The 20288-nt window shown below is 52.7% G+C and overlaps 1 protein-coding gene across 1 annotated transcript in view; it reads right to left on the bottom strand.

The window, feature by feature from the left end:
* The window catches only part of PHRF1 (PHD and ring finger domains 1), a 149379-nt gene that overhangs the window by 51793 nt on the left and 77298 nt on the right, over positions 1-20288 (bottom strand). Inside the window, exon 12 of the mRNA XM_075326849.1 lies at positions 6079-6198. Within this exon, the coding sequence (XP_075182964.1) occupies positions 6079-6198 (120 nt within the window). The remainder of the gene's footprint in view (positions 1-6078; positions 6199-20288) is intronic.

The following is a 20288-nucleotide window of genomic DNA, read 5'->3' as shown; positions in this document are numbered from 1 at the left end:
TGGGAGACCCAGACGATTGGGACGTCCAAAAGCTGTCCCTGGGTGGGTAAAGAAATACCTCATGTGAGAGCTGCAAGACAGCCCTCCCCTACGGGGAGGCAACTGCCGCCTGCAGGACTCTTCTACCTAGGCTGGCGTCCGCCGAAGCATAGGTATCTATTGATGCTAGGAAATCTCCTTGAGACATTGAGGCAATGACTGAGCGGAGGGATTCCATCCGGAACCGCCTGGCGTTCACATGCTTGTTGAGCAGTTTTAGGTCCAGAACAGGACGGAATGAGCCGTCCTTTTTTGGCACCACAAAGAGATTGGAGTAAAAACCTTGACCTCGTTCCTGAAGAGGAACAGGGATCACCACTCCTTCTGCTCTTAGAGAATTCACCGCCTGCAGAAGGGCATCTGCTCGGTCGGGATGTGGGGAAGTTCTGAAGAACCGAGGCGGAGGACGAGAACTGAACTCTATCCTGTACCCGTGAGACAAAATGTCTGTTACCCACCGGTCTTTGACCTGTGGCAGCCAAATGTCGCAAAAGCGGGAGAGCCTGCCACCGACCGAGGATGCGGAGGGAGGCGGCCGAAAGTCATGAGGCAGCCGCCTTGGAAGCGGTACCTCCGGTTGCTTTCTTGGGGCGTGAGTGAGCCCGCCAGGAATCAGAGCTCCTTTGCTCTTTCTGAGTCCCTTTGGACGAGGAGAATTGGGGCTTGCCCGAGCCTCGAAAGGACCGAAACTTTGACTGCCACTTCCTCTGTGGAGGTTTGCTTGATCTGGGCTGGGGTAAGGAGGAGTCCTTACCTTTGGACTGTTTGATGATTTCCGCCAATTGCTCACCAAACAGTCTGTCCCCAGATAATGGCAAGCTGGTTAAACATTTTTTAGAAGCAGAATCTGCTTTCCATTCCTTTAACCACAAGGCTCTGCGCAAAACTACAGAGTTGGCAGATGCCATTGAGGTACGGCTCGTAGAGTCCAGTACCGCATTGATAGCGTAGGTCGCAAACGCAGACATTTGCGTAGTTAGGGACGCCACTTGCGGCACTGCTGGACGTATGATAGAGTCCACCTGTGCCAGACCCGCTGAAATAGCTTGGAGCGCCCACACGGCCGCGAATGCTGGAGCAAACGACGCGCCGATAGCTTCATAGACAGATTTCAACCAAAGGTCCATCTGTCTGTCATTGGCATCTTTAAGTGAAGCCCCATCCTCCACTGCAACTATGGATCTAGCTGCAAGCCTGGATATTGGAGGGTCCACTTTTGGACACTGGGTCCAGCGTTTGACCACGTCAGGGGGAAAAGGATACCGTGTATCCTTAAGGCGTTTAGAAAAACGCTTGTCCGGATAAGTATTATGTTTCTGGATGGATTCTCTGAAGTCAGAGTGGTCCAGAAAAGTACTCAATTTACGCTTGGGATACAGGAAATGGAATTTCTCCTGCTGTGCAGCTGCCTCCTCTGCAGAAGGGGCTGGGGGAGAAATATCCAACAGCCTATTGATGGCCGCTATAAGGTCATTTACCATGGCGTCACCATCTGGCGTATCCAAATTGAGTGCGGCGTCAGGACAAGACTCCTGATCACCCACCTCTGAACCCTCATAAAGGGACCCTTCTCGCTGAGACCCTGATCCGCGTGATGACGTGGAGGGTCTCTCCCAGCGAGCTCGCTTAGGCGGACTGGGACTGTCATCGGAGTCAGAGCCCTCAGCCTGTGATGCCTGGGACCCCCTTGAAGTACGGATTAGTTCCAACTGAGGGGGACCGGGGAACATAGACACAGCAGTGTCTATGGTCTGAGCAACTGGCCTGGACTGCAAGGTTTCCAGGATTTTTGTCATAGTCACAGACATTTTATCAGCAAAGACTGCAAATTCTGTCCCCGTCACCGGGGCAGGGTTCACAGGCGTCTCTGCCTGGGCTACCACCACAATAGGCTCTGGCTGACGAAGTGCCACTGGGACTGAACATTGCACACAATGAGAGTCGTTGGAGCCTGCTGGTAGATTAGCCCCACATGCTGTACAAGTAGTGTATACAGCCCGTGCCTTGGCACCCTTGCGTTTTGCGGATGACATGCTGTTGTCTCCTCAAGCAATATCGGGTGTACAGCCAAGAAGCGACCTTACAGTGCAGTATATAAATATATCTAGACACAGCAGTGTCTATGTACAGCGAAAAATATAACACTGTGGCACTAGTGGGGCTGCACGTATGTGCTGCTTACCGCCCGCTTAGCGCGGGTGTGTGGTCGCCAGAAACCCCTAGCCTGGGTCCCCCAGAGCCTGCGTCCGTTCTCCAGCCAGACTGCATGTGTATAATGGCTGCCGGCGTCCTGGGGAGCTGCAAGCCTGGGGGCGGGCCTAGGGCGTGCACAGAGAAAAAGCGCGAAGCCTGTGTCCTACTGTGCTCAGTGAGAGGGCTGGAGCATGTAAATCGTGCTCCAGCCCTCGGCGCTGCCGATTGAACAACGTCTCTCCCCTACCCTGATTGACAGGGTGGGGGGCGTTAACGAAGCGGAGCTAGGCCGCAGAAAGCCGGGGACTAAAGTTAGAAGCGCCGCCGCCGTAAAAGCGCGGTCGGCGCGTCCCCGGCGCACTACAAGTCGCAGCTGCGCCGCCGCTCCAGGGGCGGTCGGCGCGGCGATCCACACACATAAGGTCCCCCAGTAATCTGCGGGGACCATAAGCCCAGCGCACAGCGCTACAGTCCCCGGCGCACTAGCACACCCAGCAAGCCTGGGGTGCGCGTGGTCTGCCATACGGGGACACAGAGTACCTGAAAGTTGCAGGGCCTTGTCCCTGAACGGCACTCCCGCTCCACATCCAGCAGGTTCTATGGGTCTGTGGATGGAGCCCGGCCTCAGGGCTTGGTGGCCGGTAAGATCCCACTTCCTCAGAGCCCTTCAGGGGGATGGGGAAGGAAAGCAGCATGTGGGCTCCAGCCTCCGTACCCGCAATGGGTACCTCAACCTTACAAACCACAAGTGGGGTAAGAAGGGAGCATGCTGGGGGCCCCATATGGGCCCTCTTTTCTTCCATCCGATATAGTCAGCAGCTACTGCTGACTAAACAGTGGAGCTATGCGTGGATGTCTGACCTCCTTCGCACAAAGCAGAAAACTGGTGAGCCAGTGATCCCACTGGGGGTGTATAGCCAGAAGGGGAGGGGCCTTACACTTTTTAGTGTAATTGCTTTGTGTGGCCTCCGGAGGCAGTGCTATACACCCAATCGTCTGGGTCTCCCAATAGAGCGCCGAAGAAAGAACAATTCAACATGAACAACATGTGTACACAAAAGAACAAACAGCCCGAAGGGAACAGGGGCGGGTGCTGGGTCTCCCAATAGGAGCTAGAAGAAAAGGAATTTACGGTAAGTAAACAAAATTCCCTTCTTCTTTGTCGCTCCATTGGGAGACCCAGACAATTGGGACGTCCAAGAGCAGTCCCTGTGTGGGTAAAAGAATACCTCAATAAAAAAGAGCCGAAAAACGGCCCCCTCTTACAGGGCAACCGCCGCCTGAAGGACTCGCCTACCTAGACTGGCGTCTGCCGAAGCATAGGTATGCACTTGATAGTGTTTCGTGAAAGTGTGCAGACTCGACAAGGTAGCTGCCTGACACACCTGCTGAGCCGTAGCCCGGTGCCGCAATGCCCAGGACGCACCCACGGCTCTGGTAGAATGGGCTTTCAGCCCTGAAGGAAGCGGAAGCCCAGAAGAACGGTAGGCTTCGAGAATCGGTTCCTTGATCCACCGAGCCAAGGTTGACTTGGAGGCCTGAGAGCCCTTACGCTGGCCAGCGACAAGGATAAAGAGCGCATCTGAACGACGCAGGGGCGCCGTGCGAGACACGTAGAGCCGGAGTGCTCTCACAAGATCCAAAGAGTGCAAATCCTTTTCACACTGGTGAATTGGATTAGGACAAAATGAAGGCAAGGAGATATCCTGATTGAGATGAAAAGGGGATACCACCTTAGGGAGAAATTCCGGGAACGGACGCAGAACCACCTTATCCTGGTGAAACACCAGGAAGGGGGCTTTGCATGACAGCGCTGCTAGCTCAGACACTCTCCGAAGTGATGTGACTGCCACTAGGAAGGCCACCTTCTGCGAAAGACGTGATAGAGAGACATCCCGCAGCGGCTCGAAAGGTGGTTTCTGAAGAGCCGTTAGCACCCTGTTAAGATCCCAGGGTTCCAGCGGACGCTTGTAAGGTGGGACTATGTGGCAAACTCCCTGCAGGAACGTGCGGACCTGCGGAAGCCTGGCTAGACGCTTTTGAATAAACACGGAGAGCGCCGATACTTGGCCCTTAAGAGAGCCGAGTGACAAACCCTTGTCCATTCCGGATTGAAGGAATGAAAGAAAAAGTGGGTAAGGCAAACGGCCATGGAGGTAAACCGTTATTAGCACACCAGGATAGGAAGATTTGCCAAGACCTATAATAGATCTTGGCGGACGTAGGCTTCCTGGCCTGTCTCATGGTGGCAATGACATCCTGAGATAACCCTGAAGACGCTAGGAGCCAGGACTCAATGGCCACACAGTCAGGTTGAGGGCCACAGAATTCAGATGGAAAAACGGGCCTTGTGACAGCAAGTCTGGGCGGTCTGGAAGCGCCCACGGTTGACCCACCGTGAGATGCCACAGATCCGGGTATCACGACCGCCTCGGCCAGTCTGGAGCGACGAGAATGGCGCGACGGCAGTCCGACCTGATCTTGCGTAGCACTCTGGGCAGCATCGCCAGAGGAGGAAACACATAAGGCAGTCGAAACTGCGACCAATCCTGAACTAACGCGTCCGCCGCCAGAGCTCTGTGATCCTGAGACCGTGCCTCCTTCCACACAAAGCATAAAACTGAGGAGCCCGTGATCCACGGGAGGGTGTATAGGCAGAGGGGAGGGGTTACACTTTTTAAAGTGTAATACTTTGTGTGGCCTCCAGAGGCAGAAGCTATACACCCAATTGTCTGGGTCTCCCAATGGAGCGACAAAGAAAAGTATTTCTAAAGATCTTTTAAGATATGCTAATGAGCACATGGACTAGTCGCAAGGGCGTTATTTCCCTCAACTAGTCTGCCCTCTTAGCATATTAACACACCCACAGAGGCATGCTAACATGCTATTAAATGTCCATTGCCCAGTGTCATCGGCGCGTACCTGTGTCCGTTGTTCCCGCATCAGATGCCAGGCTGTGCACATGATCAGAAGTCACCACACTTCCGTCATGAGCACTATGAAGCTGGGTGTACGCTTCCCGGTTTCGGAGAGGTCTACTGCGCATGACTGGGAGTGCCGAGACTTCTGATTACACGCACTGACCCTAAACCTGGCGTCTGAAGTGGTGACAATGGACACAGGTATGCGCGTCACTGCCGATGACGACACTGTACAATTGGCATTGAATAGCATGTTAGCACACCTTGTGAGCATGTTAAGAGGGCGGACTAGTTGGGGGAACCAACACCCTTGTGACTAGTCCCTGTGCTCATTAGCATATCATAGAGGATCTTTAGGAATACTTTTTCTAAAAATCTCTATCTATGCTACTAGATACAGGGAGTGTTGGGCAGGGATTAGGAAGGAGTGGCTCTGGCTGCATATTGCACCTAACAGGTTCCCTTTAAAAACTGTACATGGATTACGGCCATTTTTGCAATAGTATCTTAAAGGGATTGTCCAGAGCAATTCTTTCTCAATTATTATATTCCCCCCCATGTAAAATAAAAAACAGACTATTCCCATACGGTGCTCTTCCAGCGATAATAGGTGAGGGGTTCACATGATATTATGTCACTTGAGCATCTCAACCAAATCAGCGTTTGTTTATGAGCTGATTCACTTTTCCTTCAGTCGAAATGGACATTGGGAAGAAGTCAGAGAGCAGCAGAAAGACTCAGTCTCAAGACATAACAGAAGTGAAAAAACTTGGTATTTTGCACTGTGTTTTTCTTAACACGTCAAGATTTGCTTCAAAATTTTCTGCTGCAGATCCTGAATGTGCTCAGTGGTGAACCTTCCTTCTTTTGGACTCGCATGTATATAATCGCAGTAAAAAAAAAAAAAATTGGCTTTTTTTCATACCGTGACAGTCCAACGGAGATGGGCCTCGCAACCGGCTGATGCGACCTCAGTGCAGAACGAGAAAGGATCCTTCTCTTAGCAGTCAGTGGAGATGACGGATTACTGACCGGGCCGTCATTACTGTAAAAAGCAGAAAAATGAAGCATATTCTTATACACAGTTTCAGACTGATGGGGATAAAATATAATAGCGTAATCAAACAGTAATAGCTGGCTGTAGGGTGGCATAAAATTCTCAAGGGATAGTCATTTTGGCGCAAATTCATCTGTTGTGTTCATCCAGTTTTACAACTTAAAGCACCACTTTTTTGCCCTATAAGCTGTGGCCACCACCACCGGGCTCTAATACAGTATACAGCATTCTAACATGTTGTATATAAGAGCCCAGGTCGCTGTGTAAAACATAAACACTTTATAATACTCACCTAAACCGGTCGCTGCGGTGGATGTGGCTCAAATAGGCGTCTTCGTCCTCCAGTGCCAGAGCTGCCTCTTTCGTCCATCTTCGTCCTCCTTCTGAAGCCGCGGTGCATGACACATCCAACGTCATCCACACTCGCTGACATTCAGGTCCTCAGAAGGGCAGATCAAAGCACTGTAGTGCGCCTGCGCAGGACCAGCAAGTGTGTATGGCGTAGACGCGTCATGAACATAGGCTTCAGAAGGAAGACAAAGATGGCCGAAAAAGGAGGCGCTGGCACCGGAGGACGAAGACGCCCATTTGAGCCACATCCACCGCAGCGACCGGTTTAGGTGAGCATTATAAAGTGTTATGTTTTACACAGCGGTCTGGGCTCTTATATACAGCATGTTAGAACGCTGTATATAAAAGCCCAGTGGTGCTGGCCGCAGCTTATAGGACAAAGGTTCCCTTTAATATCACTTTCTGGGAAACCACAAAATAAAAGACGACCAAATAAAAACAATTTTAAATGAAGCATTTCTTAACTAATTTAGTGATGAAAGCTTTATCCATTTTTGAGAGGGAGACAGGAAAGTCTAAGCTCTCCTCTGACTCTCTACTGTCACCACTTTGTGAGACTTCCTGCTTCTGAGCCGGGAGATACACAAACAGTATGGGAGGGGAGAAAACAGTGTGCAGCATGGAAACACAGGAAGGATCTGTGCAGTTACATGGCAGTGATATAAGAAGCCATGTAAGATTAAGTGGATGCCTGAAAATAGTGCGTGAGCTCTCCTCGGACTCACTATTTTCACAGCTTTGTGAGACTTCCTGCTTCTAAGCTGGGAGATACTATGTTTGCGTGTGGGAGGGGAGAAAGTGTGCAGCATGGAAACACAGGAAAGATCTGTGCTGTAAGGCTAGTTTCACACTTGCGTTGGGTTGAATCCGCTGGGTCCGTTGCTGCGTCGTTTTGACGCATCCGTTATTTTTGTGTTGTCAATGGATGCAACGGGTCAGTTATTTTACAGGAATCTGTTAGCTGATTCCTGTGAAATAACGGACCCGTTGCATCCGTTTAGCGTCCGTCTAATGGAATGCGTTGGCTCAGTTTTTGTTTTTTTTTTTTATTTTTTTTTCATTTTGGGCATGCTCAGTAGAAATTAGCGGAATCCAGCGGCAGATTTTGTTGTAAAGCACTTTGCAACGGAATCCGCCACCATAGGGATCCATTATAACTATTGACGGATGTAACGGAATCCGCCGCTCAGCATCATTTTAACGCAAGCAATTAACGTTACATGCTGCGTTCCTTCTGCTCGGCGGAAGCCACGCAGCGTCGGCCAGCGGAAGCCACGCAGCGTCGGCCAGCGGAAGCCACGCAGCGTCGGCCAGCGGAAGTCACGCAGCGTCGGCCAGCGGAAGCCACGCAGCGTCGGCCAGCGGAAGCCACGCAGCGTCGGCCAGCGGAAGCCACGCAGGTACTTTTGGCACAATCCGTCATCCATACAAGTCTATGGGAAACAGCGGAATCCGTTAACGGATTCCGCTGTTTTCCAAAACGGCGGATTGTAACTGAAGGAAAACAACGCAAGTGTGAAAGTACCCTTACATGCCAATTGTACAAGAAGCCATGCAAGAGGAGATGGATTCCCAATAGTGATGAGTGAATTAATTCAGGTGGAATTGAATTCTTGTTCTTTACAAAAAAGAGAATTTTGTTTACTTACCGTCAATTCTTTTTCTTATAGTTCCGTAATGGGAGACCCAGACCTTGGGTGTTTAGCTTCTGCCTCCGGAGGACACACAAAGTACTACACTTAAAAGTGTAGCTCCTACCTCTGAGCTTATACACCCCCTGGTGAGCCAGTCCCAGCCAGTTTAGTGCAAAACCCGAAGGAGAATAGCCACCCACAAGTAGAACAGAGCAAGAGCCGGAACAACCGGAGACTCTGTCCACGACAACAGCCGGTGATAACACGCGGAACAAGAAATTGCCAACAGGCAACAGGGAGGGTGCTGGGTCTCCCAATAAGAAACTATAAGAAAAAGAATTTACGGTAAGTAAACAAAATTCTCTTTTTCTTTATCGTTCCTTTGGGAGACCCAGACCTTGGGACGTTCCAAAGCAGTCCCTGCGTGGGAAAGAAACAGTATAAACTGAGAAGTAGGCAGAACCTAACTTCACAAATGGGCGACAGCCGCCTGAAGGATGCGTCTGCCCAAGCTCGCATCTGCCGAAGCATGAGCATGCACTTGGTAGTGCTTCGAGAAGGTATGCAGGCTAGTCCAAGTGGCAGCCTGACAGACTTGTTGAGCCGTAGCCTGGTGTCTAAAAGCCCAAGAGGCACCGACAGCTCTGGTCGAGTGTGCCTTGATCCCCGGCGGGGGAGGCACCTGAGTACTCTGGTAGGCGTCCGAAATGGTCGATCTAATCCAACGGGCTAAGGTCGGCGTAGAAGCAGGGAGGCCCTTGCGCCGACCTGTGGTTAGCACAAAAAGAGAGGTGCACCGTCTAAGCGCAGCGGTGCGAGACACAGATCCGGAGAGCACGCACCAGATCTAGAGTATGCAGCGCTTTTTCAAAGCGATGAACAGGAGCCGGACAAAAGGAAGGTAGGGTAATGTCCTGGTTAAGGTGGAAAGGAGAGACCACCTTAGGAAGAAAGTCCGGAGTCGGACGGAGAACCACCTTCTCTTGATGAAAAACTAAAAAAGGTGACTCCGAAGAGAGCGCAGCCAAATCAGAGACTCTCCTGAGAGAAGTTATAGCAACCAGAAAGGCCACCTTCTGAGAGAGACGATACAAGGAAACCTCCCTAAAAGGCTCAAAAGGGGGTTTCTGCAATACCGTGAGGACCAAGTTAAGGTCCCAGGGATCAAAGGGCCGCCGATAAGGCGGAATGATGTGAGACGCGCCTTGCATGAAGGTGCAGACCTGAGCCAGCCGAGCGAGACGCCGCTGGAACAGAACTGACAGAGCTGAGACTTGTCCCTTGAGAGAGTTGAGGGACAGTCCTAGCTGCAGACCGGACTGTAGAAAAGACAAAAGGGTCGGCAAGGAGAATGGCCAAGGAGGATGGTCGGTAGAGCGACACCAGGACAGGAAAATTTTCCAAGTCCTGTGATAGATCTTAGCGGAGGAAGACTTACGGGCCCGAGTCATAATGGAGATGACATCAGGAGGAATACCAGAAGCCGTCAAAATCCAGGACTCAAGAGAAACGCTGTCAATTTGAGTGCCGCAGAATTCGGGCGGAAAAACGGACCTTGCGAGAGTAGGTCTGGACGGTCCGGGAGATGCCACGGCATCTCTACGGACAGATGGAGCAGGTCCGGATACCAAGCTCGCCTGGGCCAGTCCGGTGCAATGAGGATGACTCGACGGCCCTCCATTCTGATCTTGCGCAGGACTCCGGGCAAGAGAGCTAGAGGGGGAAACACGTAGGACAGACGAAACTGGGACCAGTCTTGAACCAGAGCGTCCGCGGCGAAGGCCTGAGGATCGTGGGAGCGAGCCACGTAAACAGGAACTTTGTTGTTGTGACGGGATGCCATCAGGTCCACGTCCGGAGTGCCCCATTTGCGGCAGATTGACTGAAACACTGCCGGGTGCAGGAACCACTCGCCACCGTCCACGCTTTGACGGCTGAGATAATCTGCCTCCCAGTTTTCCACGCCTGGGATGTGGACTGCGGATATGGTGGACTTGGAGTCCTCCGCCCATTGAAGGATGCGTTGTACCTCCATCATTGCCAGGCGGCTGCGTGTCCCGCCTTGGTGATTGATGTAGGCAACCGCTGTCGCGTTGTCTGACTGGACTCGAATGTGCCTGCCCGCCAACAGGTGGTGAAAAGCTAGGAGAGCTAGAAGAACGGCTCTGGTTTCCAGCACATTGATTGAAAGGGCTGACTCGGACGGAGTCCAAGTGCCCTGCGCTCTGTGGTGGAGACATACCGCTCCCCAGCTGGATAGACTGGCATCCGTGGTGAGAATCACCCAGGACGGGGCCAGGAAGGAGCGCCCTTGGGACAGGGAGAGGGGCCGAAGCCACCACTGAAGAGAGCTCCTGGTCCGTGGCGACAGAGCCACTAACCTGTGTAAGGAGGAAGGCCGCTTGTCCCAACAGCGGAGAATGTCCAGCTGCAGGGTGCGCAGATGGAACTGGGCAAAGGGAACAGCCTCCATGGACGCCACCATTTGACCCAGCACCTGCATCAGACGCCTGAGGGTATAACGGCGGGGCCTCAGCAGAGAGCGCACCGCTAGCTGGAGTGACTGCTGTTTGACTAAGGGCAACTTCACAAGTGCCGGTAAAGTCTCGAACTGCACCCCTAGGTACGTGAGACTCTGGGTCGGAGTCAGAGTGGATTTGGGAAGATTGACAAGCCACCCGAATTGGGCTAGAGTGGCGAGAGTGAGCGAGACACTCCGCTGACAGTCTGCGCTGGATGAAGCCTTGACTAGAAGGTCGTCCAGGTAAGGAATCACTGCCAACCCCTGGAGGTGCAGAACCGCAATCACTGCTGCTATGACCTTGCTGAATACCCGAGGGGCCGTGGCTAACCCAAAGGGGAGAGCCACGAATTGGAAATTATCTTCTCCTATTGCAAAACGTAGCCAACGCTGGTGTGAAACTGCAATTGGCACATGCAGATAGGCATCTCTGATGTCGATGGACGCCAGGAAATCCCCTTGGGTCATTGAGGCAATGACTGATCGCAGAGACTCCATGCGAAAGTGCCGCACCTGAACATGCTTGTTGAGAAGCTTGAGATCCAGGATGGGCCGGAAGGTACCGTCCTTTTTGGGAACTAGGAAGAGATTTGAGTAGAAACCTCTGAACCGTTCCCGGGCGGGAACTGGTACAATTACTCCGTTGGCCTGCCACGGCCTGCGAGAAGGCGGCGGCCTTGGAGCGAGGGGGAGTTGAGAGAAAAAAATCTGTTTGGCGGGCTGGAAGAGAATTCTATCCTGTAGCCGTGGGAGAGGATATCTCTCACCCACTGATCGGAGACGTGTTGAAACCAAGCGTCGCCAAAGTGGGAGAGCCTGCCACCGACTAAGGACGTTGCCGGAGCGGGCAGAGAGTCACGAGGAGGCTGCCTTAGTGGCAGCACCGCCTGCGGTCTTCTGTGGACGCGCTTTTGGGCGCCAGTTGGATTTCTGGTCCTTGGCTGAGTTAGCGGACGAGGCGGAGGGCTTAGAGGATGACCAGTTGGAGGAACGAAAGGAGCGAAACCTCGACTGATTCCTAGCCTGGGCAGGTTTCCCGGTTTTGGTTTGTGGCATGGAAGTACTCTTCCCGCCAGTAGCTTCTTTAATAATTTCATCCAGCTGTTCTCCGAACAGCCGGGACCCAGCAAAAGGGAGCCCAGCAAGGTACTTCTAAGAAGAAGCATCTGCCTTCCACTCTCGAAGCCACAAGATCCTGCGGATAACGAGGGAATTAGCCGAAGCCACCGCAGTGCGGTGAGAAGCCTCCAGCATGGCAGACATGGCATAGGATGAAAAAGCTGAAGCCTGAGCAGTTAAGGCAACCATCTCGGGCATAGATTCCCTGGTGAGGGAATGCATCTCCTCTAGAGAAGCAGAGATGGCTTTGAGAGCCCACACTGCTGCAAAAGTCGGGGAAAACGCGGCCCCCGCCGCTTCATACACGGATTTGGAAGGAAAGGTCAATCTGACGGTCAGTGGAATCCTTAAGGGAGGTGCCATCAGCCACCGACACAACGGTCCGGGCTGAGAGACAAGAGAATGAACCCCAGAGAGTATATACAGAGGTCCACAACCAGAGACCGGTTGTGGCTTACCAGACCGCTGGAAGCGGTGTTGTGTGCCCTCCAGATCCCGAAGCCCGGACCCCCAATGCACAGCACCTCAGCAGGGATGCAGAGTGCAGACCAGCGCAGAGTGAACCCTGTCTGAGAAAATGGCCGCCGAAGAGAGGGTGCGGGACTTGGGGCGTTCCTGGAGGAGAGCGGGATCTGGAGGGCCATAGAGACCTACAGGGGAGGAGACACGCACAGCAGTGGGGAGTGTCCCTCCCCTGTGCAGGACAGCCGCCGGGAGGAGCAGAGCCTGTCCCTCTGCATGAGTAACATGCGAGGGCAGTGAACAGAAACTAGGCCTCTGGCAAAGCCGGGGCCTAAATTTGAGCGGCGAGGCCGACGCGCAGGCACCATCGGCGCGGTTCTCGGGCGACAGCTAGAGAACCCGCCGGAAATGCCAATAAATACAGTAAGCACACTCTCCCCAAACAAAGCACAGGGACCCCCAATATATAAATGTCTCAGGTACTTAGCTGCTGAGACACAGGGCCAGGTCCCTGGGGATGAGTGCTCCGGTCCAGCAGGGTCCTGAAGGGCTGCGGATGGAGACCGTGCTGGCTCCCACTTCAAGCCAGAGCCCAGGAGGGATGGTGAAGGAGCACGGCATGTAAGGCTCCAGCCTTGGAAATCAACCTTACAACACCACCGACACAGTGGGGTGAGAAGGGACATGCCGTGGGTCCAGACGTGGACCCGCGCTTCTTCAATCTCATTCCAAAAAGGAAAAAATCATATGAGAATGCATGTGTGGATGTATGCCTCCTGAACACAAAGCGATAAAACTGGCTGGGACTGGCTCACCAGGGGGTATATAAGCTCAGAGGGAGGAGCTACACTTTTAAGCGTAGTACTTTGTGTGTCCTCCGGAGGCAGAAGCTATACACCCATGGTCTGGGTCTCCCATGTCGGAACTATAAGAAAAAGAATTTACGGTAAGTAACAAAATTCTCTTTTTTTGGGACACTCCAGCAAAATGGCAGCCAATGCGATTGGCTGCCATTTTGCTGGACTGTCCCAAAAAAAGAGAATTTTGTTACTTACCGTAAATTCTTTTTCTTATAGTTCCGACATGGGAGACCCAGACCATGGGTGTATAGCTTCTGCCTCCGGAGGACACACAAAGTACTACACTCAAATGTGTAGCTCCTCCCTCCTAGCATATACACCCCCTGGTAGCCAGTCCTAGCCAGTTTAGTGCAAAAGCTGAAGGAGGACATCCACCCACAAGTAGAGATAGAGCAAAACCCGGAACAACCGGAACCTCTGTCTACAACAACAGCCGGTGAAAACACACGGAACAAGAAACCTGCCAACAGGCAACAGGGAGGGTGCTGGGTCTCCAATGTCGGAACTATAAGAAAAAGAATTTACGGTAAGTAACAAAATTCTCTTTTTCTTCATCGTTCCTTATGGGAGACCCAGACCATGGGACGTTCCAAAGCAGTCCATGGGTGGGAATAAACAGAAAAACTGAGAAGTAGGCGAAACCTAACTTCACAAATGGGCGACAGCCGCCTGAAGGATGCGTCTGCCCAAGCTCGCATCTGCCGAAGCATGAGCATGCACTTGGTAGTGCTTCGAAAAGGTATGCAGACTAATCCAAGTGGCAGTCTGACAGACCTGCTGAGCCGTAGCCTGGGCCTGAAAGCCTAAGAGGCACAGACAGCTCTGGTCAAGTGTGCCTTGATCCCCGGCGGGAGAGGCACTTGAGTACACTGGTAGGTATCGGAAATGGCCGACCTAATCCAACAAGCCAGGGTCGGCTTCGATGCAGAGAGGCCCTTACGCTGACCAGTGGTCAGCACAAAAGAGAGGTGCACCGCCTAAGAACAGCGGTGCGAGACACATAGATCCGGAGCGCCCGCACCAGATCCAGAGTATGCAACGCCTTTTCAAAGCGATGAACATGAGCCGGACAAAAGGAAGGCAGGGAAATGCCCCGGTTAACGTGGAAGCAGCAACCACCTTAGGGAGAATGTCCGGAGTCGGACGGAGAACCACCTTGTCTTGATGAAAAACCAAAAAAGGGGTGACTCCGAAGAGAGTGCAGCCAAAACAGAGACTCTCTTGAGGGAAGTTATGGCCACTAGAAAGACCACTTTCTGTGAAAGACGAAACAAAGAAACCTCCCTAAGAGGCTCAAAGGGGGGTTTCCGGAAGCCGTGAGGACCGGATTAAGGTCCCAGGGCTCCAAAGGCCGCCGGTAAGGCGGAATGATGTGAGATGCGCCCTGCATGAAGGAGCGCACCTGAGCCAGCCGGGCGATACGCCGCTGGCACAACACTGACAGAGCCGAGACCTGTCCCTTGAGGGAACTGAGGGATAGTCCTAGCTGCAGACCGGACTGTAGAAGGGACAGGAGGGTCGGCAAGGCAAAAAGGCCAAAGGATACTTCCGAGCTCGAGTCATAGTGGAGATGACTTTAGGAGGGATACCAGAAGTCGTCAAGATCCAGGACTCAAAAGCCACGCCGTCAATCTGAGAGCCGCAGGATTCTGGCGGAAAGACTGACCTCGTGAGAGAAGGTCTGGACAGTCCGGGAGATGCCATGGCACCTCTACGGACAGATGGAGCAGGTCAGGGTACCAAGCTTGCCTGGGTCAGTCTGGAGTAATGAGAATGACCCGACGGCCCTCCATTCTGATCTTGCGCAGGACTCTGGGCAAGAGCTAGAGGGTGAAACACGTAAGACAGACGAAGCTGGGACCAAACTGAACCAGTGTGTCTGCTGCAAAAGCCAGAGGATCGTGGAGCGAAGATCCACGTCCGGAGAGCCCTACTTGCGGCAGATTGACCGAAACACTGCCTGATGCAGAGCCCACTCGCTGCTGTCCACGGTTTGACGGCTGAGATAATCTACCTCCCAGTTTTCCACGTCTGGGATGTGGACTGCGGATATGGTGGACTAGGAGTCCTCCGTCCACTGAAGAATGCGTTGAACCTCCAACATTGCCAGGCGGCTGAGTGTCCCGCCCTGGAGGTTAATGTAGGCAAACGCTGTCGCGTTGTCTGACTGGACTCGAATGTGCCTGGCCACCAACAGATGGTGAAAGGCTTCGAGAGCTAGAAACACAGCTCTGATTTCCAGCACATTGATCCAGAGGGCTGATTCGGACAGAGTCCAAGTGCCCTGCGCTCCATGGTGGAGATATACTGCTCCCCAGCCGGATAGACTAGCATCCTGGTGAGGATCACCCGGGACGGGGCCAGGAAGGAGCGTCCCTGAGACAGAGGGGCCGAAGCCACCACTGAAACGAGCCCCTGGTCTGTGGCGAAGCCACCACCCCGTGGAAGGAGGAAGTCCGCTTGTTCCAACAGCGGAAAATATCCAGCCGCAGAGGACGCTGATGGAACTGGGCAAGGGAATCGCTTCCATTGACGCCACCATCTGATCCAGCACCTGTATTAGGTGCTGGAACGACGTCGACCGCCAGCGGAGGGACTGCTGTTTGACTAAGGGCAGCTTCACAAGTGCCGACAGAGTCTCGAATTGCGTCCCTGGGTACGTGAACTTCTGGGTCGAAGTCAGAGTGGACTTGGACAGAATGACAAGCCACCCGAATTGATTAGAGTGGCGAGAGTGAGCGAGGCATTCCGCTAACAGTCTGCACTGGATGAAGCCCTGACTAGAAGGCCGTCCAGGACAAAAGGATCACTGCCAACCCCTAGAGGTGCAGGACCGCAATCACAGCTGCCCCGACCTTGAGAATACTCGAGGGGCCGTGGGTAACCCCAAGGGAAGAGCCACGAATTGGACCACTCCGATTGCAAAACGTAGCCAACGCTGGTGTGAAACTGCGATTGGCACATGCAGATAGGCATCTCTGATGTCGATGGATGCTAGGGAATCTCCTTGGGTCATTGATTGATCGCAGAGACTCCATGCGAAAATGCCGCACCTGAACATGCTTGAGAAGCTTGAGATCCAGGTCGGAAGGCACCGCCCTCTTCGGGGACTAGGAATAGATTTAAGTAGAAATCTCAGAACCGTTCCCAGTCGGGAACCGGTACAGTTACTCCATTGGCCAGCAAGAATGCCACGGCCTGTGAGAAGGCGGCGGCCTTGGAGCAGGGGGGAGTTGACAGAAAAAAATCTGTTTGGCGGGCTGGATAGAATTCTATCCTGTAGCCGTGGGAGATGGTATCCCGCACCCACTGATCAGAGACGTGTTAAAACCATACGTCGCCAAAGTGGGAGAGCCTGCCACCGACCAAGGACGTTGCTGGCGTGGCCAGATAGCCAGGAGGAGGCTGACTTAGTGGCAGCAGCTCCTGCGGTCTTCTGAGGACGCGGCTTCGTGCGCCAGTTGGGTTTACGATCCTTGGCTGAGCTAGTGGATGAGGCCGAGGGCTTAGAGAACGATCAGATGGAGGAACGAAAGGAACGAAACCTCGACTTATTCCTGCCCTGGACAGGTTTCCTGGTTTAGGTTTGTGGCATGGAAGAACTCTTCCCGCCAAGAGCTTCCTTAATAATTTCGTCCAGTTGTTCCCGAATAGTCTGGTCCCAGCAAAAGGGAGCCCAGCAAGGAACTTCTTTAGAAGCATCTGCCTTCCACTCTCGAAGCCACAGGAGCCTGCGGATAGCGAGGAAATTAGCCGAGGCCACCGCAGTGCGGTGAGAGTCTCCAGCATGGCAGACATGGCATAGGATGAAAAGACTGAAGTCTGGAAGTTAAGGCAACCATTTCGGGCATAGAGTCGCTGTGAGGGAATGCATCTCCTCTAGAGAAGCAGAGATGGCTTTGAAAGCCCACACTGCTGCAAAAGATGGGGAGAACGAGGCCCCTGCCGCCTCCATACAGATTTGGCCAGAAGCACAACCTGGCGGACAGCAAAATCTTAAGTGAGGTGCCATCAGCCACTGATACAACGGTCCGGGCTGAGAGTCTAAACACCGGAGGGTCCACCTTTGGTGAATGAGCCCACTCCTTGACCACCTCTGGTGGAAGGGGAAAACTGTCATCAGAACCACGTTTTGGGAAGCGTTTGTCAGAGCAGACCCTGGGCTTGGTCACAGTGGCCTGAAAACTGGAGTGGTTAAGGAACACACTCCTTGTTCTCTTAGGCAAGGTAAACTGGTGCCTTTTTGCCAGAGAGGGTTGCTCCTCTGATACTGGCGGATTGAGGTCCAGTACAGAATTAATGTACAGTGGGATCCTTAGAGAGGTGCCGTCAGCCACTGATACAACTATCCGGGCTGAAAGTCTAGACACCGGAGGGTCCACCCTTGGTGAATGAGCCCACTCCTTTACCACCTCTGGTGGAAGGGGGAAACAGTCATCAGAACCACGCTTTGGGAGCGTCTGTCAGGACAGGCTCTGGGCTTGGTCACAGTGGGCTGAAAACTGGAGTGGTTAAGGAACACACTCCTTGTTCTCTTTAAGGTATACTAATGCCTTTCTGCCAGAGGGGGATGCTCCCCTGATACAGGCGGATTGAGGCCCAGTACAAATATAATGGACGCAATCAAATCATTAGCATCTGCATCACCTTCGGACAGATCAATTGTACATGAAGTAGCGTCCGAGCCCCTAGTAAAGACATCCTCCTCGTCCTGTGAGTCAGCTCGTGAATCAGAGCTGCGGGACGGGGAAGGACAGGGGACCCTGCGTCTCCATTTTAGGAGGACGGGGTCTGAGACCAGATGAAGAGTCCTCTGTGAGCTTTGCGGAGCGAGCCGTAGCAGCAGAAGCGCCCTGAGAAGGGGGCTAATGCATGCTCAGCAGAGTCCGGGACAGCTGTCCCCTGGAAAGAGCGGATTCTACCCAAACCGGGTGTTCAGCCACCGGAGCCGGAGCAGCTGGAGGGACCACTGATGAGCCTCCAGGCTGAGGGACCACTGTGTTTACGTGCTCGGTACAGGCAGTACGAGTCTACTGCAGTGCATATTAAGAACAGCCTTGCAGCCTTGCTCTGATGTGATATATAAGAATAAGGCTGCACATCAAACTTAGATAATGGTATAATGCCTCAAGCATATGGAAAAATATTGGAATATACAGCCTTGGGGCTCAGTTACATTGATCAATGCGATTGCTAAATATCTCCTTTTTCCTAATATTCATGGCAGGTATGCAATTCATTATTCACATGTTCAAATTAGCAAGTAGCATTTTTCATTGTATATTCCAATATTTTTCCATATGCTTGAGGCATTATACCATTATCTAAGTTTGATGTGCAGCCTTATTCTTATATATAGTATGTATTTTTGGCTTGCACTCATATATATATATTAGTGCTCACTTCAGTTATCCTATTCAGTTACTTGCTCTGATGTGAGACATGCTGCAGAAGTGGGGGCTCTGTCCAGAATGACCCCCAGCAGAGTATATAAACAGAGTATATAAGCAGCTGTACAACCGGAGGTTGTGGCTTGCCAGACCGTTTAACATACATCTCTGTGCCCTCCAGATCCCCCAGCCCAGGCCCCCATTTGTCACAATGTGGTATCTCTGTGCCTATGCAGACATTGAGAACGCTGATAAAATGGCGACCGGAGCGAGGAGAGGGGGCGGGGCCTACTCTGAGAGCGGGCAAATGAGGTATACAGGGGAGGGTATCTTTCCTCAGTGAGGAGTGTCCGTTCCCTGTGCTGAACAGCCGCTGGGCGGAGCCGCACTGTCCTTCTGCATGACTGACATGCAGGGGCAGTGAAATCGAAACTAGGCCTCAGGCGAAGCCGGGGCCTAGATTTAAACATGCGGCCAGCGTGCAGGCACCATCGGCGCGGTTCTCCAGTGAAAACTGGAGAACCGGCCGGAAATGTTAACACAGTCATATAACACACTCTCCCCAATATATAAAGTACAAGGGACCCCTGGAAAGACCACTTTCTGTGGTAAAAACGTCTCAGTACTTAGCTTGTGAGACGCAGGTGCCAAGTCCCTGGGAGGTGAGTGCTCCGTCCGGCAGGATCCTGAAAGGGCTGCGGATGGAGACCGGTCTCCTGCAAAGCAGTGAGAACCGTGATGGCTCCCACTTCAAGCCAGAGCCCCAGGGGATGGTGAAGGAGCGCGGCATGTGAAGGCTCCAGCCTTGTAAAATCAACCTTAACAGCACCGCCGACACAGTGGGGTGAGAAGGGACATGCCGGGAGTCCAGACTGGACCCGCTTTGCTTCCAAATCTTTGAAATCAAAAAAAATCAAAAATCAGAATGCATGTGTGTGTGTGTGACCTCCTGAACACAAAGCATTGAAACTGGCTAGGACTGGCTACCAGGGGGTGTATATGCTAGGAGGGAGGAGCTACACGTTTGAGTGTAGTACTTTGTGTGTCCTCCGGAGGCAGAAGCTATACACCCATGGTCTGGGTCTCCCATAAGGAACGATGAAGAAAAATTAATGCCTTACTGCTCATCTGTCCTGCAGCCACTGCACTTTTCGTCTGATCATCGGCACCACCTCTCTTCATTTTCCTCGCGGCATGCATTTTCGGCATGCTGCTTCTGGAACGATTAGGCCTTTGACCTCCTTGCACGCCATGTTACGCGCCTTGTGCGAGCACAGTGCAGGAACATCAGAGGCCTAGTCACACGGGAAGCTTGTCCAGAGTAAATCAGGCAGAAGATGATGTGTGTAACAGGAAAATGTAAAAAGAAGAGGCGCAGAGGACCGGACGGCGGCAGGACAGATGAGTGGTGGAGTATATACCGTAATTTCCAGATTGTAAGACGCACTTTTTTCCCCCAAAACTGGGGGTAAAATGGGGGTGCGTCTTACAATGCGGATAAATTACCTCAGCAGAGGTAATAGCAGGGTCATAGGAGGCAGGGTCAGCAATACTGAGGGTGTCACTGCAGTGTCGCGGCGGGTGCATTGAGCTGACTGCGGGCTCTCTTGAATCGCCCGCGGTTAACACAAAGAACTTCAAGAAAATGGCTGTGGATGCGGCACGTATGCAGACTAATGTGATGGGACTTCAAGACAATGGCCACGGAGACCTTTCTGCACACACGCCGCCCCTGCGGCCA

Source organism: Anomaloglossus baeobatrachus, chromosome 10 (assembly GCF_048569485.1).
Source record: "Anomaloglossus baeobatrachus isolate aAnoBae1 chromosome 10, aAnoBae1.hap1, whole genome shotgun sequence".
Taxonomy (NCBI): domain Eukaryota; kingdom Metazoa; phylum Chordata; class Amphibia; order Anura; family Aromobatidae; genus Anomaloglossus; species Anomaloglossus baeobatrachus.
Note: the sequence above shows the minus strand (reverse complement) of the source record. Positions and strands in the feature narration are given on the sequence as shown.